The sequence below is a fragment of the Diuraphis noxia genome, unplaced genomic scaffold (assembly GCF_037042655.1).
Source record: "Diuraphis noxia isolate RWA-SAM2 unplaced genomic scaffold, SU_Dnox_SAM2 contig0002, whole genome shotgun sequence".
NCBI classification, from domain to species: domain Eukaryota; kingdom Metazoa; phylum Arthropoda; class Insecta; order Hemiptera; family Aphididae; genus Diuraphis; species Diuraphis noxia.
In genome coordinates, this window is record NW_028301712.1 from 23,613,735 (window position 1) to 23,639,983 (window position 26,249).

General features: G+C 30.3%; 1 protein-coding gene across 1 annotated transcript in view; it reads left to right on the top strand.

Moving 5' to 3' along the window:
• ft (cadherin-related tumor suppressor fat) overlaps positions 1 to 26,249 on the top strand; it is a 36,681-nt gene that overhangs the window by 5,992 nt on the left and 4,440 nt on the right. Inside the window, exons 2-13 of the mRNA XM_089221356.1 lie at positions 11,382 to 11,699; positions 13,123 to 13,356; positions 13,654 to 13,855; positions 14,492 to 14,685; positions 14,775 to 15,696; positions 15,770 to 15,950; positions 16,014 to 19,590; positions 20,461 to 22,013; positions 22,088 to 22,643; positions 22,702 to 22,972; positions 23,191 to 23,841; positions 24,353 to 24,609. Of these exons, the coding sequence (XP_089077482.1) occupies positions 11,382 to 11,699; positions 13,123 to 13,356; positions 13,654 to 13,855; positions 14,492 to 14,685; positions 14,775 to 15,696; positions 15,770 to 15,950; positions 16,014 to 19,590; positions 20,461 to 22,013; positions 22,088 to 22,643; positions 22,702 to 22,972; positions 23,191 to 23,841; positions 24,353 to 24,609 (8,916 nt within the window). The remainder of the gene's footprint in view (positions 1 to 11,381; positions 11,700 to 13,122; positions 13,357 to 13,653; positions 13,856 to 14,491; positions 14,686 to 14,774; positions 15,697 to 15,769; positions 15,951 to 16,013; positions 19,591 to 20,460; positions 22,014 to 22,087; positions 22,644 to 22,701; positions 22,973 to 23,190; positions 23,842 to 24,352; positions 24,610 to 26,249) is intronic.

Below are 26,249 nucleotides of genomic sequence, written 5' to 3' on the forward strand. Positions count from 1 at the left end.
TGTATGTTCGGTGGGGAGGGAGGGTCGAGTTGGGACATAATTGTTTTTATGTCATTTCTCATTACGTGAATTTCATTATATATATCTACCGTGAATTTGTTATTTTTAGAAAAAAATTGTCTTTTAAAATTAAACATACTTAAAATATTATAATATACTAGAACTCTTATTATTGATACTATTAAGCTTTATAGAATTTATTTGATTCGTTATTCTAAATTTGGTGCAATAAATCGATTGAAATATGAGTAAGTACAATAACATTTGAAGTTGTAAACAAACTATATATTCATTATAGATTTGTAAAATGCATGTAAAAAATTAATATTTTATACGATCACATAAGGTATTATTACTCGGAACTGTGGGGTTATGTGTTAACAAAAAATAATAATAATGCAATATAAATAATATAGGTAATGCATTTTTATTGCTGTTAAATTGTATTTTTACGTATATGTAGGAGCATATTGTGTATTAGGGTAATTATATTTGTTTAATGTTTGAGTAGATACCTTATATTTTACTTTCATTTTCTTATTTTAAAAATATTAAGTTTACTTATCCTTCGAAATTTTAATGTTTACATTGCTCAGAACAGGTAATAAGGTTTTGCTCAGCCGACAAATACATGTCATAAATATCAGTGTCATTATTATCACATTTATTGGTTACCTTTATACAAACAACGAACATTTACTTGACAATTTATGATATTACGCTGCCGGAGTTTTGGAAATCGCGACCCTTTTTAACTGTAATTTTATGAACATGTTGAACACGTTATTTATGTATAAAAAAACAACGTTTTTTTCCGTTTATTTTTTACCCTATTTGTACGCCGCGTGCCGGTACCGAAGAATTAATGCGTCTTTGTACAGCGCGAGGCACGGCGAATGAATATAACTCCCAATCTATTGCTGCTCAGCCACTTCGTCAGTTGTCTTAACCCGACGCAAATCCATTGGATGATTAAATACAAAGCAGACAGCTCATTCGACGATATATATATATATATATATATATTTAGCGAACTGACGTTGGTACCATTATAATATATTATAATATTCACAAATATTTCTAAAACCGGCCTATGGAGCACCGGCATACTAGAGAATTGGACGTGTAAAATAGCTTTGAATATGTATAGATATATAATACTATCGTCGGCTAATCCTTTGGATAACTGTTCCATTTGGTCCGTGTAAACCCGTGTAACTTTAAAATGTCAAGGTTCGAACTGGCAGTCCGTGTGTGAGTTTGGGATGCTTACATGACGTCTATAAAAACCATGAAACATATCTTTTTATTTACTAATATTATTTTGGCACGGTGTACAAGAATTTATGATTTTATGGTTTTTTTTTATGTTACTAGCTAATAAACTATATAATTTCAAAACCATCGGAAATTAAGTTTACTTTTGAAGAATAATTGTTAACGATTGTTAATATTTTAAAACTATTTTTTATGTTCCGATAGTCACCGGTATTTCCTTAACTTAATTAATCGTAAAATTTAATAGCATCGTTTATCTTTCCGACTTTAACACGATCAGATCTATCAGAACATACTATTTAAATTTACAACTAATTTTCATCTGCCTATAAATCGTATTGAAAAACTGGCTTAATTGACTAACAAATTAGAAAAATTTACGGAGTATTAAATCTCGCGATTGGTAGTGTATAATGCACTATACGTATATATATATATACATATAAATGATATATATCTTGTACATAAATTATAAACGTTTTGGAAAAATATGATTTTATGATTTAAAATACAATTATTAACTATCGATATAGGTAATCGATGATAAATTAATTAAGAATTTCATTTGATATCTTTGTTATAGGTGTATAATATTATACGTAAAAATGTAATTTTATCACAATGCAAAACCAATTCTATAATATCCTTATATCTGGTTACAATATACCTAATTATTTATTCATTCTACATATCTATTAGTATATTACCTATTATGTGTAAATAAATGTTTTGTATAAAAGCAATTATAACGTAATGCAATGTTTAATTTTCTATATGAAAATATATTGATATTATATTGGTAGTTATGTAATGTAAACCTCGTAGTACATTTTAAAAGTCAAATAAAAATAAAATTCTAGTCCCAATATGTTATTAACATTTAAAATTGTATTTTACCACAGGTGTAAAAAGTTATTGTAAGCCCAATTGTTTATTTGATATATGATATCCGGCCTTTGAAAATGTCGCGCCGGTTGAGGGAATAAATCCCTATTCAATAATAATATTATTCTACCAGCTGGGTACGTACAGCGCGGGCCATAAAAATATCTACACACAAAGAGTTTAGAACACAATTCCAACAGAAGCAGATGTTCAATTGAAAAATTTGGCTCGCGCTTGAGCGTGATTTTTATTGTATAAATTGTCAAATCATAAAATTGTTGATTATTATGTAGGGGTATTTTAACTTAGAGGGGAATTATGTATGTGTTAACCCTTCAAGCCCCTCCCTGAATATACGCCCATATATGAGTTGTCTGTCAATTGCATAAACTGCCATATTGGAATGCGTATATATAACTCGTCAGATAAATATGGTTAGAGTATTCTCAACATCTGTACAAAAAAAAAAACTTTACTTACGAAGGTGAACAATGAACAGTACAGTATCCTCTTATGGATTAAACTATTATTACACGCAATTCCGAAAGTAAATGACTATCCTTTAAGGAGTTAAAACACCTTGAGTTTTTTTCTTATTTTTACTCATTAGAAATCAAATGCTTTATACAATGGCGTGTTGGATCAAATTAAAAAATATTTTATTTTTTTCATGTTTTGCAATGTGTATTATATATTTTTATTTTTATTCTACTCAACATTATAATATTGTATCTGTACGGCCGTCTATAAAATACAAAAATATTGTTTTCAAATAACCTCAAAGAAACACGATTATTGTATTTACGTATATATTATTATCTGTTATAATAAATTATCATCATTATATTATAGTTTTAATTTAAAAAAAAGGATATACTGATATACATATAACATATATATATATATTATATATATGGGTATATTTACCTACTTGATAAAATATGTGCTTTGTATCATGTACGTTTACGGGTACCTATAAATAATAATAATTCGTTGAAATAAAAAATGTTTATAACGTTCATTGAATTTATTATATTTACTATTTAGTATTATGTTATTGGTAACAACACAAGACGGTTAAAATGGTTGCGTGTCCGTAGAATTTGAATAACCCTTTATAATTTTTATGTTACTATTATTTTTAATATTTAATATAATATAATATACCTGCTATATTGGTACTTAACTTAATATAAAATATATAAAAAAACAATATTATGTTATTTTTTTTTATATAAAATAAATTTTTTCTTTTAAAAATGTATAATTTCAAAGCGTATCCGATGTTGTTAGCATTATTATAGTGGTGCATAAAAAAAAGTGAATTTATAATATCATCTCGTCTATAACCATGCTCAATAATGTATATATAGATATATCAGTATGCTAATGTGCACGAGAGTGCTTTAGAGTTATCGTAATCGGAGTGTCTAATAAAAATAGTTTTTAACCATTTTGTATTGGAATAGGGCGATAATAAATGTAAAACATGTTTATTGACAAACCCGCGAAGTTAATTAGAAAAATTACCACTAAAAAAGATCGCACGGCTTTCGGTCATTTAGTAATTATGCAACTGCAGATGGACGTATATTTTAGAGTTTATCATTTTTGGTTTCATCTTGGCGTACAGCTAAAAGATAGCATCGGTGCGATGGAAACACTTATTTTATAACGATAAATTAAACTGACAGTTGAAGATTTTGCTATGTTTTTATTATATGGTCGCGTATGTTATAAAGAGTTATCTGTGAAAATATTTAAGACATATTATAAGTATGGAACTATACAAGTAACTCTGGGCACTTTCGAAGTTCAAAAACCACATGACATATTATAGACACGTATATAATAGAAACGTCCGATAAAAATAATTCGAGAATGTTTTTTTTATAAAGATCAACTCGCATATACCATAAAAATATATTATGAATCTACCACTTCCGAGGCTTTTGCAAAACGACACAATTATTCCGTTTTTCATTTTAACGACTTATGTGATAACATTGAATAAACGGGGCTAGACGTTGATTTTAATCACAAGGAATTGAATAGATTCAACATTTTGGACACGCCCACATTCTCACGATAGCGTCTGAATAATATTTTCCTTTTCTTGCTCCCCATTGGCGAACACTGCACGCTACAGACCGCAAATACGCCTAAAGGTACTGATTTCAAACTTATAAGAAACAGGACCACTATACGGTACATACACTCACTGAATGTGCATAATATAATGTACATTTTTATTTTAGTTTTCGTATTATATACGGAGATCGTCAAAAAAAAAAAAACTGTGGTTAATCATCATAATTAATAGTGCAATAATTGTATGGGTTCGTATTGGTTGACTATTAAATATTATAATACCGGCGGCATGCAGTTTTCGTATTTATTGTGGTTTTTATTTTCTATACATATTATACCTACTCTCGTAGGCATCCATACGCATCATATGCACACGCACGTACGTGTATGCATTATAGTTTATATACACACACACATTATAATAATATATAATATTATATCGGTTATTGAAATTAAATCAAGTGACAATAATTGGCATACAAAAACAGTGACCGCTATATGTGCATTCGTATAATAATATGTATATATGAACGGCAGAATCCCGTTGGAGGTATTTTGCCGATTGGATAATGGGTTCCTGCTACAATGATGAATATTTCATATATGCCTACTCGCAGTATAGAGGTAGGTACCTACAATACGCCGCAGCAGTGCGGCATATTATATACATAATAATATAGTATATATATATATAAGTGTGAGTGTGTATGTGTGTGCATGTGCGTGTGCGTGTGTTACTCTTATTGTCCGCGGCAGGAAGAAAAACCGGGGAAAAAATAGATATTTATATTTAAAAAAAGGCCACTGTCACTGCGGATTATATACAAAACTCTAATAACAATATAAACTATAAAACTACATATAGTATATTAGTACATAGTATTATAAAATATATTTTACAAACGAACCATGTGCGGGGGTGAACTCAATATAGTAAAAGCGTAATATTTGACGATATCTAAATATTTTTACCCGTCTAACTCATTATAATTTTACAATAATATCATATCGATGGATATAATACATAGTAGAACTGAAAACTGAAAACTGAAGGTTTATAGTGTATTGTAGTATCTGATGTTAGCAATAGTACATAATAATATTATAGACCATAGTAGTACACTCGTACGTCTTACACGTATCGGGAGTTGTAAAGGTACTAACCTACCACTTACCACTTATACTAATAGTAAATTGCGTGGGTTCCGCGTACGGTGAATGTATACAATATATTATAGTAGGTAGGTACCTATGACTGGGTGTAGGTAGGTTACCTATAGGTTACAATAATGGGCATTGCTCACATAACACAATATTATTACATTAGTGTCGGGATAATATAAACGATATAGTTTTATAAGGTTAAACTTGAAATAAGATGCTGTTCTAATTTGTACCGACATATGTTTTAATTTAATTTTTGTTTTTTATATTCGAATGAAGCAATAGTTATCAATTATATTGTTGTATAGTTGCCGTACCCCGTACGTCCTTATTATTGTTGTTATTAATTGTTTGCGTAGTTGATGAGACTTTTATATGAATTAAATTAGTTGCTACTACTTGTTTAAATCAATGATATTAATTTTATTATTTGTAGAATATTTCCGAATATAAATTTCCCAGATCAATATTTTTCTAAAATATTCTAATAAATTGTAATATTTATTATTTACAGATCATAAAGTATGTGATACACTATATTGGATTTATTTTCAAAATTATGAAATGTTTATGTGTTCTGTATCAACAATTTACAATTTATTGTTACATATTGTAAATTGTAATATAAAGTAAAACGTAACAAAAAAATATATATCTCAATAACATCAAGTTTAGATAATTATTTCAGGAAATCTTTTCATTAATAATAATAAAAATAAATATCATTAAAACTTAACATGTGTATGTTTTGTTTTTAAATTAATAAATTTTGGAACATTTCCTTTAAAAATGTCTCAAAAAATAAATTTTTAAATTTCTATTGCAACGAAATGTAATCAAATCAGTATAGTATATTAACTTTTAAGTAATAAAAAGTATACATTTATTTTTGAAAATTTAAAATATGATATTTAATTATTAGTAGGTATGATTATGTAAAATTTTCAAGTATAGAACATGTCAATCAAACATAACCATCAAATTACTCAAATTGGTATTTATGGTGTGAAAATAAATTTTGTTTGTTTGTAGTAACTCGTCACTTAATTATATCGCGCATCATGTTACTTTGGTGAGCGCTGCCCTTTAGGGGACGTCGCAAACGCATCATGAGACGCATATATATTGTCTCCATCTTGCACACTTATTATAGGTTATACACTTATACTTAAAATTTTCTTTATTAATATTTATACTCATAATTCATTGAAAAATTAAAATATCGTAAAAGGAAATACATATAATTTTCTTACCTAAAAGTTTGATATTGGTCAATTCACTCTAATATCAAAACTAACAGCACATTATTGAAATTAGTGAACGAAGATTTGCTATGTAGTACACGTGTAAGATGGAGATGTGGGTGCGACGACCTCTTAATAAAATGTATTATCTATATTTGAAGATTTTATCACTTAATATAATGATATTCTTAAGATTGCCAACAAAATATTAATTATATACCTACAAATTATAAATATTAAGTATGTTCGTTTTATACTTGTAATATTATTATAAATTATATAAAAAAATTTGCCTCGTTATAGGCCGTAATAGTGAAGAATTATATAACTGCTCTAATTTACATTATACTTACGGTATCTTGTGGCAATCTCAAAAATAAAATGTAAAGTATACTTTATACTTCATGTATATATCATATATGATAATAGTTATAAATTCAATTTTATTGCATTTTTAAAGAACTAATTAAGACATAGGTTGCTTATATTACTTATATGAAATCACATTTAACTATATTTATTTTTCGTAATTACGTATACAATTTTAAAACCACTTCAAGTTTGATAGGATATATTTTAGTCGACTATCATCGTAACATACTAATATCTAAATATTATGCATAGTGATCACTGATCAGTGATCATTGGTTTTGATTTTCATATTTAGTAATAATAAACTTAGATTAAATATTGTAAAAAATTAAAATAACGTGTGATAAATAATTTGTGCATTTCTGATTTAACTGTACATACTTACCTGATATTATTAATTTGATACTTTAACAGTAATTGTATATAGTAATGGAATAATAACTATTTAATTATTATGAAATCCGTTTTTTTTCAAAAAATATTTATTGCACATATTTTTATATCGATGTACCTATGTAAAGTGTGTACTGTATAATTTAGAATTTTTCAACATTTACTATACTTTATTGTTTATCGATCTCTCATCAAAGGAAACGATTAAAAATTCTTTTTTCAACTCTTGATTGTAACGTTTCCTGAACCACTGCTCTACCAGCCAACAATATAAGTATTATCGAATGTACCTATATACTTAAATTTATATTGGAATCGTGTAAAAAATATAGGAGTTGTTTGTTTTATTAACAGTAATAGTATATTAATAGTATTATTCGGTCCTTTATCACATAAATGTTTTCCTTGTTACAGAATGGTTGGTTCGAGGTATAATAATTTTAATGTTAAAATCTTAATAAAGAAAAAAAAAATTATAAACCTATAACGATTTCGAATTTGATTGTTTGAACATCCGAACACGTGTTTATTTAATACTAGGTTTTATTTTTAAAACGAATTTGCATAGGTCGGTTGTCGATACATATACGATATACTTACAATATGTACCAATCTATCATTTGTACCTATATCAATATAATATAGTGTAGGACTGTAGGTACATATATAATATATTATATATACATATAATATATATATATATGTATATTAAAATATAATGAAATGAACCATCGAGATGATGGTGAGCTGTGTTATAACATCATTAACCAATCATATTCATGAACATTTTATCCGGATTTAAATAGGATAACATGTTATTTATCATCTTATATATATGTATATATTATATACCTACTGTTAAACGAGTAACGACTTCGGCGTTTGGTTTAGAAGATTATGTGTCAAAAAATTTGATTTTTTCTCCTTCTCTATTAACGGTTGAATACGATAGGTTTGATCTTCGGTAGTCAGTTGGTGTATAGACTATAGTTACCAACCTATCTATGTATAGCTAGAGTAGTTCATCCGGCCATTGGGCTGTATAATTTGTTCTTGTACAAGCACGTATAATTTTCATTAATTCCAGGAGCAACTTAACACAACAGTCAAATAACCATTAAAATTTAATAGCCATATCAACTATATCATTACTTGATTGTTTTTTAATAGTACGAGGCTATTCAATTGAGAGCGTGCATTTTGTTATAAATAAATAAAACGATCACTCGTGTCTCCAGCAGAAATATATCTGCTGTCGAGTATTTTGATGCACCTATACAACTTATTAAAAAGTACTTTTACCGTTAAAATTTGGCTTTCAATTCGAGCTATTCAATTCTTTATCAATACGATATTATTTATCGTTAATACAAAATGCTTAAAAACCTTAATAAATTCAAAATAAATAGTTTTGTATTATATTTAATTTTACAACCGATCTCATGTGTTGGGTTCTACACACCACACACGCGATACCTTCATAAATAGCTACAATTATTAATCGTGTCTACAGACTACAGCGCGTGTACTGCTACGGGAAGGCATATAATTTTTGTTTTAACTAACCGCCGCCGATAAACATGTTACCCCTATATCATAAAAAAAAAAAAACAATTCCCATAGAAAAAAATATATATCCATTTCGGTATAGTAAACTAATTAACATCAATTGTACCTCTTTTTTGATGCCTGCGGAAAGACTCGTTTAAAAATACCAAATAACAATGTACCGGTTCAGTAAGAATGTATATTTTTTTACCCGTTCAAAAAATGTCTGTACGTTACTTTTTATCAAATTCTATTTCTATATAATATATTATTCAAGTACCCTTATTTCATAACATTGTCGAATTGGTCGAGAAAAACGTGTGAATAAAAAATAAAACCGTTTATTGATTTATAATATTACTAATTATCGAAAAAATATACAACTGTAGTAGGTTACTTATATTTAAAAATATCTTTAAAATTAATTATGTGTACACAAAATATTTCATATTATCTTTTTTGATACTAAACTAATTTTTTTGTCCATGAATTAATAGTGATGTCGTGTAGGTGTGAAATAAAACTAAAACATTCATGTTTTTATTAATTCTAATCGGAAATAATATTATGATCACATTTTTAAAAATAATATAAAATAATTATTTATAAATATATAATTATTATTTTTTTATAATCGTTTTAGAATTATAGAATTATAAATTTATTAAAGATCATGTGGTGAAGAAGTATTTGAAAACATTATATTATTTCGTTCCTTTGTTATTATAAAACTTGACTTACTGTGGGATTTATTTGGGAAAACAGGTTTTAACAACAATTTGTACAATAAAAAACGCTGTCTTACCTTGAAACTGTCAAGCCCTCAAATTATTGTAATATATATATATATATTTTTTTTATACAGGTATAAGGTATACTATATATATTTTATATATAGTAGATATTACTAGGCAATCATAATACAATTTTGTTTTGCTGAAGTCCAAAATTATAGATCACACGTATTCGTTATGGTCACAATGAAAAGTGTAATTTAAATAAAATAAATTTATGACACATAATAAATTCAGTTTTTAAGCAAAAAAAATATATTTCATCTTTTATATTCTTCTTGATATTGAACCTTACAAAACAAATATTTAGTAATCCAATGGATTAATAATTGTGTTGATTCACATAGAGCGTCTTTAATGAACATTGAACTCATACTTTGGGTACATATAATATATGATGTAGGTAGGTAGATGGACAGGTTTTCATTTAGCGTGCAAATTGTTTGCAAAGAAAAGATAAATTTATGAATTACTATAGTGTCTGAATTCAAAAATTGGAAACACATTGTCACTGAAATACTGAATACTGTAAAATTACAAAAATAAAATTTTAACGTTCAGATATACGGCTATATTTCTCTAGGAATGTTAAAAAAAAACCAAAAATTATGCTGTATAAAAATCTTAATAGTTTAATTTTATAATTTCCATAACAAGTAAATTAAATAATTACTGTTAATTAGAAACACTTATTTTTAATGACTTCAAATATTCGTTACACAACATTATTTAACACAAAGAAAATTAGTTATACTAGGGTGTGGGATAATATTTGAATAGTTGATGGTACCGTGTACTGTAAAATACCACCAATAGCTATACTATTGGGTTCAGAAATATTTTCGGTTAATATACGGCTGTTGTTCGTCTAAACAGATATTCTATGTATTTTAATATCATGTCTGCGAATAAAAATATGCATTTATAAATACACGTAAAACGAAAATCCATAATTCCGAATAATTAAAACGGAAATTTATATATAATATTATATATGATGGACATAATATACACATATTTATTCTTTATTGATTTATATTGCATTATGTGTGTATATACATATATATAAGTACCTATATATCAAGGATATACGTCTGTCCGCGATCGCCAGGGCGGAGGCGGTGCCTAAACGGTTGAACAGTGGATAGTTTTTCTGGTCGTCATGCTCTGGCGCAATTGCTTGGGTCATTAAAAAAAAAGTAACACCATTGAATGAAAATACACGGTGTTTGAGAACATGATCCGGAATGCGTTAAGTTATTTTAATAAGATAACATCGATTTGAATAAATATAAATATATTTATGTATATGGTATGTACCGACGTGATATTATGGGAACAAAAACCTATAGCATGGAGCCAATTAGCGTTAGGTTATTTTTTGTTTTATAAAAAAATTTTGGCTCCCGTACGGACAACTACGCATGAGCGGATTCGCGAACGTGTACCAATGATTTATGACGTATATTCGTTATGACGGGTATTATGTATAGGTAATGCATATTATCATAAGATTGTATCATCATATTTAGGTATGCGTATTAACGTATAAAAATATCTTCATCTGACGTGTGTGTTTTAATTGTTTTTTTTTGTGTTACCCGTTTTGCAGGTGAAAGTAAAGATTTTGGACAGGAACGACAACCGCCCGATGTGGCCGAGCACTCCGATCGAGTACAAGATTTCCGAGGAGATTCCGATCGGATCGCTGGTGGCCACGCTCAAAGCCACCGACCCCGACTTGGACTCGACGCTCACGTACACGGTGATCGGCGACAACGGCGGAAGTAGCTCGCCGCTGCAGCTGGACGCGTACACCGGCAACGTCCGTGTGCGCAAGCCCATAGATAGAGAGACTAGTCCCAGACACGTGCTACCGGTACGCGTATCCGACGGGGTTCACCACAGCGACACGTCCGTAGTGTTCGTCGTAAGTACAGATACAATTTGCTATAATTTATCGTCAGCCGTGCGATCAAAACATTTATTAATGTATTATAACGATATATATTATTAATATTATTGTACAGTGTATCACTGTGTCAGTGCCGTAGTACGACCCTGTACAAGCAAAAATGCCAAGTCGGAAACAGTTCCACCGAATGGTTTTTTTTTTTAATAACGTAAAACGTTGTTTCGATATCGCGATATTATCCGTAGCTTCGAAGTATATTATAGCACTATAACACTAGGTACTATTATTATAATATAATTATGTAATCTGAGTTCCCAGATTTAATTTTTTTAAATACGAGACTCTTAAATCATACTTACACTTGTAATTTATATTGGTGTTGATTTGGGAAGGGATGAGGGGACTTATTTTTGCGATTAACAAAACTTGTGTCGAAATACTGGAACATTTCATTCAAATACGAGAACTGTGGGATCCCTAAATATATATTTGTATCAGGTATACATATAGGTAGAAGTAATATTGTGCTGTGTATAAATTATTTTATAAGTTAAAGTTTTTACACATTTCTATCGATTCGTACACGCGGAGTTGCATCAAAAGCAATAAAATATTAATTATTATATATATTCGATAAGTACTTAAAATGTATCAACGCCCTACGGTCGCGTCGAATTTTCTTGCCACGTTTAACATTTGTGCAGCTCTTGTCTTACCAAACACGTTCTTACTCTCGGCAACAGCGTAATATTGACGCTTCAGCACGGACAGCACGTGCCATATATTACTCGTTAAACAATTTTGCAGTATATATAATAATATTAAAACCTAATACTATCATACTAGGTATATAAACATCACGCGATCTCCGGCTATTCGCTTGTATTTCATTAACTATGTATTATGTATCATACATTCATACATACCTATATTAGACATAATATATAGTATTTTTTTGTTTTACATTTGTAAGTTATAATTTATTAATTTAATTCATCCGAGTTATAGAAGTGGCGTTATACCGCTCTCTACGCAAATAATATTTTATCGTGTCAATTAATAATTATTTTAAACGGGGTATAATGAAATAAAATACATGTTGTGCGTATATCATAGACCGTGGCGCGGTGTCAAAGTTCCCATTAGACATTGAAATCAAATAGTAAAACATTATCGCAAAACGAATCAAGTTTACGTTTACGCAACAGAAAAAGTAATTTAATAGTCCCATCATACCGCTGTTTTGAACGCGTCGGATCGATAATGCCTTGCATAAAACACGAATTTCCGGGATGGCGTTGATTGGTGAGGTGATCCGAGATCCATATATAATATAATATATTATCATAAACGATAAACAAAACAAAATCGAGATATCTTCAAATAAAATTATTCATAACATTATGTTTAGAATTTTAATATTTCTGCCCGTTTACAGATTCTTGACACCAACGATAACGCGCCGTCGTTCGCCAAGAGCGTATATTCGCTAGATGTGAGTGAGTCTCGGTCTAGGGGTACGAAAATCGGTGACATAACGGCCGTGGATGAGGACGAGGGTGTCAACGGCGTGGTCACGTATTCGGTGATCAGTGATTGGGCTAACGACGTGTTCAACATCGATCCGCATACGGGAGCCTTCTCCCTAACTGGCAAACTGGATTACGAGGAGGCGAGTATTTAAGTCAATTCTAACCAATTTTTGAATCATGTCGTCTTTTCCCTTTTGGAGAAGACTGATTCACTAATTAAGAGTTGATTGATATAATATAGTAAAAAAAAAAAAATTAATACCTAACCTAACTTTATCGGGTGGGCTAAATTAAATATTTGAAGGGAGAGGTAGTGACTCTTGCTCCCTAGCCCTATTTATCAAATCATTCTCATGTCATTACTAACTATTGTGTGATATATTATGTATATACTATTTTATTGTTGTATAACGATGTCGTCTGTTTGCGTTGTTCAGGTGCAGCACTACATCATGACTGTCCAAGCCCAGGACGCGGGAAAGCCTATGTTGTCCTCGACGGTGACGGTGTACATAAACGTTATCGACGAAAATGACAACGCACCCGTGTTTGAGACAAATAGTTACAATGTGGATGTTTACGAAAACGCTACTGTCAACACGATCGTGGCGACGGTGATGGCAACAGATCGTGATTCAGGTAAACATTTAAACCACCGCCGAAGTTTACTTCGATGCATAATATTCTGTACGTGCATGTATATATACAATGTATGTATGTATTTATGTATAGGACAGTATATACTGTATACAAAGTGTTTGGCGGAAACATGTGTTTTATAATTTATTAGTAAACATATTTTTTTCAAGCACTCTTTACCGGCATTAGCCGGATAATGAATTTGATTTATCGAGTGTGTCGACTACGTGAAAACTATGATTTACCATAACTCATAAATATATATATAGCATATACAATATACATATATATTTAATATAATAGACCTTAATTAATGAAATTAAATTAAGATCATTCTGTATGGAAATATGGATCAATCTCAGATTTTACTTTAGTTTAGATGTAAAAAATATTATCGATTGCGTGTTTAAATATGTATGATACCTATATAAATTATTATATACTTATACATGCATTTTTGTTCTCAATTAGTTAGGTATTTATTTATTCTTGTTATTTTATTTATAAACGATAAGTATAGAACGCTTCAATGAAGTTTTTAATTTTTTCGTTTTCTTTTATTTATTTAAACTTTTCAGATTTTTTAATAACACTTAGTTTTAATAAAAAAAAAGTTAATGCATTCTGGATTTTCAGGAATCAACGGGAAAATAAAATATTCAATTCAATCTATTGATCAAGAAGACAGCGATTTTACTATTGATCCGGACAATGGCACTATTTGGCCACATCGCAATTTGGACCGTGAGACTGTAGCTTCATATAATCTCGTAGTAGTTGCCAAGGACGGGGGACGCCCGGCGGCTTCTGAACTCTCAACCACTGCGCAGGTAATAAACACCACAGAAATTCACATACATGCAATATAATATAATCTCATTGTCTTAAACAATTATTAATGAGTTTCCTTCATATATAGATGACAATTACAATCAAGGACGTTAACGACTGTTCCCCTCACTGGATTACACCAAACGTGACTGCAGTCATGGAAAATGTAGAGATTGGTACAATAGTTACGGTTCTTAAAGCTGTAGATGACGATGAAGAGAAAAATGGATTTGTCGAGTACTGGATAAATTCTGGCGATGAAAAAACATTTACTATTGGATCCATTGATGGAGTCTTACGTGTAGCGAATTCTTTAGATCGCGAAACAAAATCATCCTACAAATTAGAAATAGGCGCTAAAGACCGCGGTGATCCTTCTCTAAACTCAATAATTCAATTGACAGTTAATATTTTGGACGAAAATGACAACAGTCCAATATTCGATCCAAGGCAATATAGTTCATCTGTACCTGAAAATGTAACCATTGGATACACAGTTATTCAATTATTCGCCACTGATAAAGACGTTGGTCCTAATGCTGGTATAAGATATACTATTACAAACGGAGATGAAAATTTGGATTTCAGCATTGCTGATGATACTGGTTTAATACGAGTTGCAAAATATCTTAACTATGAACGTAAATCTCGCTATGTACTAACTATTAAAGCTGAAGATGGGCCCGTCGGTGTTGATAACCGTGCTAATTCTGATGAAGTTACAGTTATAATTACTGTTTTGGACATAAACGATAATTATCCAGTTTTTCCAGATTCCCCTTATACTATTCATGTTCTCGAAGAGTATATCCCAGAATCTAAAGAATTTCCAGTTGCTATAGTGAAAGCGACAGATGCAGATTCTGGATATAATGGTAGAGTAAGATATTATTTAAAGGACACGGAATATTTTACTGTAGACAGTGTTAATGGAAAAATACATCTTGTGAGGAGCTTAGATAGAGAAGTTCAAGCTGAACATTTAATAACTGCAGTAGCTATGGACTCGGGTAAATAAAATAACTTCAAAATTGTATTAATTTATGTTAAATAGCATTTTGAATAGTCCAACTGTTTTTATAGGTATGCCATCATTAAGTGGCACAGGATTTATTCGTGTGATTGTTCAGGATGTTAATGATCATAGTCCAAAATTTCAGCAACAAAATTACGTAGCATACATTGATGAAAATAGTCCAGTTGGGTATTCAGTGACTCAATTGATAGCAACAGATTCTGATATTGGGTTGAACGCCAAAATAAAGTATATTTTGTTAGATTAATAAAATATTTCAATTATTATAACAAATTCTTTATTATTTTTTAGGTACAGCCTCCTGGGAAATAAACAAGATAAATTTCAAATGGACGAAGATACAGGAATACTAAGAACATTATCCAACTTGGACAGGGAAGAAAATGAAGTGTATTATTTAACAGTAGTAGCTCAAGATTCGAGTTTAACAGAACCTAAAGCATCAGTAGCTAACTTAACAGTGTTCGCAAGAGATGTAAATGATAATTATCCGATATTTTCAACGTCACAAAGTATTATTTATGTGTCAGATAAAACTCAATCAGGACAATTTATATTTGGGGTAACTGCTATAGATTTAGACTCTGGAGATAACGGAAAAATTGTTTACCATTTAATATCCGGGGATATAGATATGTTTCATATAGACGAAAATACTGGCGTTATTGAATCAATTCAAAAACTAAATAAACAAATGGAGTACAAAATAAAAATCGAAGCTAGTGATAAAGGACAGATACCTAAAAATGCAGAATTTGATTTGACTGTAATTCTTTGGCCAGATCGAGACTTTCCTGTTGTGCGACATGTAGGAACTAAACAGTTATCGATTGTTGAAAATTCTAGTCCTGGAAGTGGCGTATCACGAGTTTTAGCAACAACACCAAAAATTGGAACAAAAAAAGGCATTTTACGTTTTTCTATAGCAGGAGGCAATTTCGACAACACGTTTGAAGTAGATTCGGTTAGTGGTGAAGTAATAATTGGTAAAAATGGAATTGATCATGAAAAATCTAGCCAATACAAAATTTGGATTGAAGCATCAGATTCAGATGAGCCTAAACTTAGAAGTGCTGTGTTATTAACTGTCAATGTTACTGATGTAAACGATAATCCACCAGTTTTTGAATATCCATTTTACACCGTTTCTATTCAAGAAGAAACATTTCCTCCAACTTCTGTAATAACTGTTGTAGCCATTGATAAAGACACAGGAAAAAATAGCATCATAACATATAGATTAGTCGATGATATTAATGGAATTTTCAGCATTGACGATGTTTCAGGAGAAATAGTAACCAACACAAAATTGGATAGAGAAACTGATGATCATTATACGTTGATGGTCGAAGCCGTTGATCAAGGTTATCCGCCTCTTACTGGATCTGCAATGGTACATATAAATGTTCTAGATATAAATGATAATCCACCACGATTTACACGTTTGTTCAGTGTTAATGTAACTGAAAATACAGAAGTTGGTTCATTTGTAATTGGTATTACAAGTTCAGATTTAGACATAGGCGTCAACGCAAAAGCAACCTACAGATTTACTGAAAATCCAGGAAATATGTTTAAAATTGATTCAGATACAGGAAAAGTTTATATAGCATCTGCTATAGATCGCGAGGTTCAAGATGAATATTTACTCAATGTTGTCGCAGCAGATGGTTCATGGCAAGCTGAAACTCCTCTAACTATAACAATTCAAGATGTTAATGATAACGCACCCGAATTTGAAAAAACTAACTATAAATTTAATTTTCCCGAAACGAACAAAATTGGAGCTACAGTTGGTCGTGTAATTGCTACCGATAGAGATAAGCAAGGATCTAACTCTGTCGTTTCTTTTAATTTGAAACAGCCTTCTGATGTTTTTTTTATAGATCCAATATATGGTGATATATTTACTAAACGTCCATTAAAATACAAACATTCAACAAAAGACATATCACCAGAAAATGAATATGCATTAACTGTTCTAGCTACTGATAATGGTAAACCTCCTTTGTCATCCGAATGCTCCATAATTATTAACGTTATTGATTCAAACAATAATGCACCACAGTTCGAAAAGAAAAAATATTTCTCACCAATCCCAATAAATTTGGATGTATGGTCACCTTTAATTACTGTTGTAGCAACCGATCACGATTCAGGCGTAAATTCCGAAATTGAATACTTCGTATATGGAGGCAATGCTACAGATTTAGTTCAAGTCGACAAATTGTCTGGTTTAATATCGCTAAAGAAAAAATTAACTGATACAGATTTAAGTAAAAGTTATGATTTAGTGATAAGAGCAACAGATCACGGAGTACCACCAAAACAAGACTTAACTGATGTCACCTTTACAATAACTAGCGAGAACAATTTTAACCCAGAATTCTCTTCATTAAGTTATCAAGTATTTGTACCAGAAAATGAACCGATAGGATCAACAATACTGACAGTTAAAGCAACAGATCAAGATGAAGGGCCAAATGGATTAGTTAGATACTCGTTTGAAAATTTATCAGATAAATTTAAATTAAATTCAGAAACTGGTGCTATAACTATAGCTAAAATTTTGGATTTTGAACGTATTAAAGAATATAAGCTTAATATTATTGCAATGGACACAGGATTTGAACCTAAAAAGTCTAAAGCTACATTATCCATTATGCTCACTGATATAAATGATAATCCACCAATTTTCAATCAAACTCTATTTAATGTATTTATTCTTGAAAACTCACCACTAGGAACATTTGTTTCACAAATGGTAGCCAAAGATTTAGACTCTCCTAAAAATGCAATAATAAATTACTCTATAACTGGTGGTACTGGAGAGCACTTATTTTATTTCAATAGTACATCTGGTGCAATTTTCTCAAAACAAGTGTTTGACTACGAAAAAGAAAAATCTTACAGTTTAGAAATCTTAGCCATTAATCCAAACTCAACACTATCTGGATCTACAAAAGTTATCGTACATATAGACGGTGTAAATGAATATTATCCGACATTTAGTCAATCTGTTTTCTATTATGATGTACCTGAATCTGCAGAAATCGGTACTAACGTCGGGGCAGTAAAAGCAACAGATTTAGATGCTGGAAATGATGGCAAAGTGTATTACTTTTTAGTTGGATCTAGCAATGACAAAGGATTTACGATTGACCATAATACTGGATTATTAAGAGTTTCTAGACATCTAGACAGAGAAACACAAAATCGAATTATACTAACTGTTTTGGCGAAAAATGCTGGCAGCATTAGAGGAAATGATACTGATGAAGCTCAAGTGATAATATCAATTCAAGACGGAAATGACCCTCCAGAGTTTGATCAAGAGTATTATGAATGCTTGGTTTCCGAAGGTACTAGACCAGGAGCAAAAATATTAACTGTCCACGCCGTTGATAAAGATGCCTGGCCTCAGAATAATCAATTCTCTTATTCTATACTCTACAACATGACACAATTATTTCGGGTTGATCCGCAAAATGGAACTATTGAAACCGTTGGTCACTTTGATAGGGAAACTATCAATTACTATGAAATTATAGTTGCAGCTGTAGATACAGGATCCCCGCCTCAGACTGGAAGTGCAACAGTTAAAGTTATGATTACTGATGTGAACGATAATGGTCCAGTATTAGCTCCTGACAACAGTGTGGGATATGTATCTGAAAACGAACCAATAAATACAAGTATCATGATATTAACTGCAACTGATGCAGATCAACCACCAAATGGAGCTCCGTTTACATATAGAATAGTTGGTGGACCTCATCGGGAATTTGTTACGTTGGACGAATCGAATGGACTTCTTCGAACTGCTAGATCAATTGATCGTGAACAAACACCAAACCTTAGTATTGTGGTATGTATCATAGTAATCATAAATTAGGTGGTTAGTATTATAATAGTTTTTAGATGTACTTAAATTGATTTTAAATATGGATGTATCAATTGTATCATCAATGAGGATTAATATAAACTGTTTATAATTATTATTAGGTCTAAAGATTTGTAGCATTAACATATTTTTTTAATTAAACCACAAAAATAGATGATATGAATGAAATAACAGATTATTAAGATAAAGATAGTTTTAAATTTTATTTTGCATATAAATCCATTTTTCTTTTAGACCATATTAATATTCCTTTCGGTTTTTTCTTACTTTTGATGCATATTTTTATATTTTTTCATGTTTGTGTATTAGGTAATATAGTAATTTAGTAATATTTTCACTATACCTAATTGTTTTTTTTTTTTTTTTATATTATAATTAAATTAATCGTTAAACTAGCGGCTATTCATTTTGGAGGGTAGCAAAAACTGATATTTTCATAAATAAAAGTTCATTTATGCAATTTTATAGATAATTTAATGTTAAATCTTGTAATAGCATAAGTATAGAGGTATACAAATAATGTTAAGATCATTAGTTTTTAAATAAATAATTTTGGATTCTCAATAATTGCATATTTCAGTGAGTTTGAGAAAATAGTTTTTAATTATTATTTTACTAAATTTTTATAAAATTTACAAATAATAAACAAATAATTTAATTCATACATTTAAAATAAAATAATATTTGGGTGTTAAATATTAAAAACATTTTATTTTATAGTGAATATAATCTTCAACAACAAAGTATAAACATTATTATTTTAATTATTTTAAATTAAAACTTTTTCAAAACATTATTTATGTAATCAATGGCATTGTTTGGTTTTTTTTTTAGATTTCAATCACAGATAATGGTTCTCCTCAAATTACAACTGAAAATCTATTGAACGTCGTAATTTTAGATCAAAATGACTGTCCATCTAGTCCAAGATCAGTAAATGTTCTCATTTATTCAATCAAAAATGAATATCCTGTAGGAAAAGTTGCAGATGTAAGACCTATTGATCCTGATACAGCGGGAGATTATAAATGTTATCTCGAAAAAACAAACAACGATTTTTTTATTCCTGAATCCTGTGATTTACATATCAATAGTATTTCTAAACCAGTTACTGTACTTCATGTGTCTGGTAATGATGGCAAACATGATTCTGTCACTAATATTGTTAAAGTAGAATACCAAACAATCGATAAGAATATAATAGAAAATACTGTTTTTACGAGAATTGAAAATATCACTTCTTCGGGTTTTATTGAAAACCATTATACGAAATTTATAAATGTATTAAACTCAACATTTGAAGATAACGAACCTCTGTTGTACAGTATTAACGAAGTAGATGATGGTATTGAAGTAGCTATAGCTGTAAGAGGTTTGACTAAAGAATATACGAACGACGCTTTAAGGAGTAAATCAAATATCATTACACAAACAACAAGATTGCCAGTTTTCTTCGATTATTCACCATGTCTAAAGAATACTTGTGAAAATTATGGAAATTGTTCTACATCTCTAGTTATATCGAAAGAACCACGCGTAACAAATTCTCAAGATTTTATTTTTACTTCACCCACTATACTACAAGAATTTTTTTGTACCTGTGCCGAAGGATATGCAGGAAAAAAATGTGACAAACGCCAAGATCCATGTGCACCAAATCCTTGTCAGTACGGAGGTACTTGTAGAAGACAAGGCATAAGTTATCAGTGTTTCTGCCCTTCAGATAGAGAAGGCCTAGAATGCGAAAAAGAGCGTTACGATAAATGCGACAACAACCCTTGTATGAATGGCGGTAGTTGTAAACAAACTCAAGACAACATTGGATACTTTTGTTTATGCAGACCGGGATATCGAGGAAACATATGCGAATTATCAGCTGATTCATGTCGACCTAACCCATGCTTAAATGGAGGATCTTGTGTTTCTTTGAAACCTGGATATAAGTGTAATTGCCCGAATGGCTTGCATGGAAGGCATTGCGATAAGTCATCGTTTGGATTTAATGAGTATTCATATATGTCATTCCCGTCATTGGACAGTATAACTAATGATATTACAATCGTTTTTTCTACATCTAAACCGGACTCTTTACTGTTATACAATTATGGAATTCAGGTTGGAGGAAGATCCGATTTTATAGCAATTGAGTTGATCGAAGGGAAATGCGTGTTTTCATACGGTGGCGCTAGAAGCTCTATAACTACTGTTAGTGTTGGAAAAAGTGATGGATCTTCGTTGGCCGATAGTCAGTGGTATAAGATAACTGCTGTGCGGAATGGTAAAGTCCTATCATTGAGTGTTGCATCGTGTATCGATAATGGAGACAATTGTCAAGAATGCAGACCATCGGATAAATCATGTTATAGTGATAATACAGGAACCGTAGGGTATGTATTCATTAAATGATAAATCTAATATATTTGTATTGTTTGTATTAAAATAATTTTAAAATGTGTTTCAGAACTTTGAATTTTAATGGAAATAATTTGTTAATTGGTGGAGTTACTTCAGCTGATCCCTTATTAGAAAGACCCGGACAAATACGATCGGACGATTTTGTTGGTTGCGTGCATAGTGTTACTATTAATGGCTATGGTATGAACCTTAGTAGTCCAATATCTTCCAAAGCTGTCGATCCGTTCTGTAATCGCCAAGGCCTTTGTGCTCAATCATCAACACTATGTGGTGAAGGATCTTCTTGTTTGGACCGATGGAATGGTGTTATGTGTAAATGTGAAGATAATGATGTACTATCGCCAAATTGTTTTCAAGCATTTAAACCAGTCTCGTTGGGCGAAGGTTCGTTCCTCGAGTACAAAATCACAGAGAAGCACAGAAGAATGCATTTATTGGAATCAATTTATAATGGAACAACAGTATGGCGACAAGAGTCTAGAATTAAGAGAAGTTCACTTATTGTAACCCCAGTTAAAGAACTAAGTCTGATGTTTAGAACAATGAAATCAAATGCTACCATACTTTTTGCAGCTTCCAATTCAGATTTTACGCTAGTTAAAGTAAATATTATACTTAAAAAAATCGATCTTAATATTTATAGTTATAATTTTTTTTTAGCTTATAAATGGTAAACTACTCTATTCATCGTTTTTAAGTACTTCGACGTCTACTGTGAATATGTCAGTAGAAAAAAATGTAGATGATGGAAATTGGCATAATTTAACAATGGTAATAGGCGCTAAAAGCTTGAAATTATTTTTGAATGGTCAAAAAGTTGGAGAAGAATTGGATTCAGCCAGCGTGCACGATTTTTTGGATCCATATCTAACTAAAATGTATCTAGGTGGTGTCGATCGTGAATATGTCTCTGGAAAAATTGATACTTCAAGTGAGTTTTTGTTTTAATTTAAACAATAATAAATTTCAGTTAGTAAATATTAAAGAAATTCGTGACCTAAGTTATAAAATAAATTCATTAAGTTAAAAAATGTTGATGAATTTATATCAACTTATTAAACTGATTAATACAATTTTTTTGAGTGTACCTACTTTTTACAAGTATGGTGTTAATACTACTGTGGTACTAATTTTTAAAATTTTTTTCAGGTTTTTCAGGCTGCTTAGCTAATTTAACAATCAATAAAGAACTTCAACCATTTAATGGAACTGGAAGTATATTTCCAGAAGTTTTTCATACTGGAAATATATCATTCGATTGTGATCTGTCCGGGCTAGCATCAGTTGGTATTGCTGTTACTGATCCGCTTAGCCTAGGAATAACGTTGGTTATCGTGTTTTTCGTTATATTATTGATGGCAATAACAATAAGTTTTGTCGTGTTTAAAATACGAAGACAAACTAAATGTGATAAAGATTCTGATAGTGGTAAAGATCATTTTCAAAGTGGTCTCCATTCTGAATCTCCAGCTCTGAACACAATACCTGTGTCATCGTTTATGTCAGAAACTGGAGATGTAATACGGCATCATATGGTGCCACCGGAGATACTTTCCAAGCGCTATAAAGATCAAGACATTGGTATGAATGATACACATAGGCCACATAGACCGGATATAATTGAAAGGGAGGTTGTGGGAAAATCTCCGCCACCACAAAGAGACGAGCTCAATCAGCACATGAAGAATATGCATCAGCACGATAGTGTGACTGGGGATCACGATATGCCTGAACACTATGACCTAGAAAACGCCAGCTCTATAGCACCGTCAGATATAGATATTGTCTATCACTATAAAAGTATGTGTTCAAAAACATTACATCGATAAATTAATATTATTTAAACCATTTTAATCCCATGAAATTATTTATTTAAACACCAATACGAGATTTTCATTAACGTGAGTTAATGAAACGTAAATCCAAACACGATATGTGAAATTGCTTTTATGTATACTCTATGCATATTTAGTTCTATAATTGATTTGAATATCATTTAATATATAATATATACTCTGTGAGTATTAAATTAAAATATTGGTCATTACACTTATTATCTTAATTCACTCGTTAAGTGTTTTTGCATTAACCTTATAATTTAATTGAAACGCATTATTTATTCGAACGTAAGTTTTATTTTTTATCTTTAGACGTATGGCAATAGTTATCATGCATTTATTTTAATGAATGCTGTTATTTTTTGATTCTGAACAATGATTTTTCTAAAAAATAATAAATTACTTTCATTTTTGATTCCGAAATGTTTTTGATACATTTATTTGTAAAATATGACGTCATGTTGACTGTTTAGGTTACCGAGATGGAAACAATTTACGGAAAATGAAGTCTCATCTTAGTCCTGGGATGCCGTCTAACATGTATCACAAACAAATGCGACACGCGACTGGCTTTCAATCACCACATTCCAGAGATAGTCGGTCAGCTGCACCGCCACCACCTCCGCCATTGGATTCTACCAATCACATGCAACACCAAAGCACACCGCTCGCTAGGCTTAGTCCAAGCAGTGAACTTAGTCAACAGTTACCCAGAATACTCACGTTGAGAGTAAGTAGCCTTTTAATTTGATTCGAGGTTTAAAGTTTTTAACAAAATATTGTTTGTTAAAAAAAAAAAATATTATTTAGACAAAAGATATTGACTTTTAAAATATTAATTAATAACGTACCTATTATAAAAATTTTATAGCGAACGTTTTAAGAAAAACAAAACTTTATACTATTATATCTAGGTACATCGTTTGAAAATATTAAGCGATACTAGTAGACTGTGGTGAGATATATCATATATAGATACGAATGTATAGAGATAAATAATAAAAATAGTTACTATAATAAAATTACCAACGTATATGGTACAAACCTAATAAACCAATGATCTAACCATTCTAACCAATAGCAGTGATTTGCATATAATTTATTTATATTGCCAATTTGTAGTACAAAATATATCTTGGTACTAAATCATGGTATTAATATTATTAGCATCGTACAACATTATCAAAGTAATTTAATAATAAGTATTATATATTAGTATATTACACAAAAAATCAACAAACAAAGCGATATCTACGCGATTATTAATTAATTAATATTATTTTCTCAAGATTTTCCGTAACTGTTTGTATAATAATATATAGTATTATTATGTAATTACAATAAAATCTCATTTATATATATATAAACGGTCGCGGAATGCAGATATTTATGGCTATTACAAACCTGTGAATAATAATATATAAGCGATGACTTTGTGCATCCTACCTTGACGCGCCGTCTAGCGCGTAATCCTCGGAAAACGCACGGCACGTGTCTCGGACTAAGAGCCGAGTAAGAGGAAAGTAATCGTGAATCGTTTCGCTTCTGCACATCTAATAAGCACTTTTAAACGACGTCGTGATAACAATTGGTCATAGGTCGACATTCGCATCAGAAATTTCATCGCACTAATACACTAGGTACCTTTTTTTTTTTCTTTTTTTTTCAGTTTTAACCGACGACGCCGCGGGATCTGCTTTCGCATTGCTTCCGCGGCGCCGTAATACACTAGGTACCTATATTAAACCCTGTAAACCAACAATTAATTAAAAGATAAAACTGTAAAAACGATTTGTGAAAGAGTTGGACGTTGAAAAAATTATGATTTGTTCCATAAGGGACTAGAAACATATGAAAATGCTTTCATAGGTAATAGCATTTGATCAAGTACCTTTGTTTGTTATAGGAAGAAAAACTTAATGAGGAATCTTTTTTTTAAATTTTTAGTACCTACTTATATATTTTACAAAGAAAATTGTTCAAGAATTTCTTACTCAAATTATTATTCAAATTTTGGTGGCACAAATTTTGTCAAAATTCTGACTTTAAACGCTTATAAAAAATATGCTGTGACTGCATTATTGATATTTTTTTAATTTTATAATATGAACGAAAAAATTGAATTTAAGGCAACCTTAAATTCAATTTTCCAACTTTTTGACCAAGCTAAAATATCGACATGTAAAGAAGTAACAACTACATAAAATCAAAAATGATAATATGTTTGAAACCACTTTTGATCTACAGCAAAAAAAAAAAAACAATAACTATTTTGTCGATAAACGATTAAAAATTATAAAAATTCTTGTTTTTCCTCAATTTGTTTTCTTTCCCTGATTGTTATTAAAACAAGTACTGAGAATTTTCAAT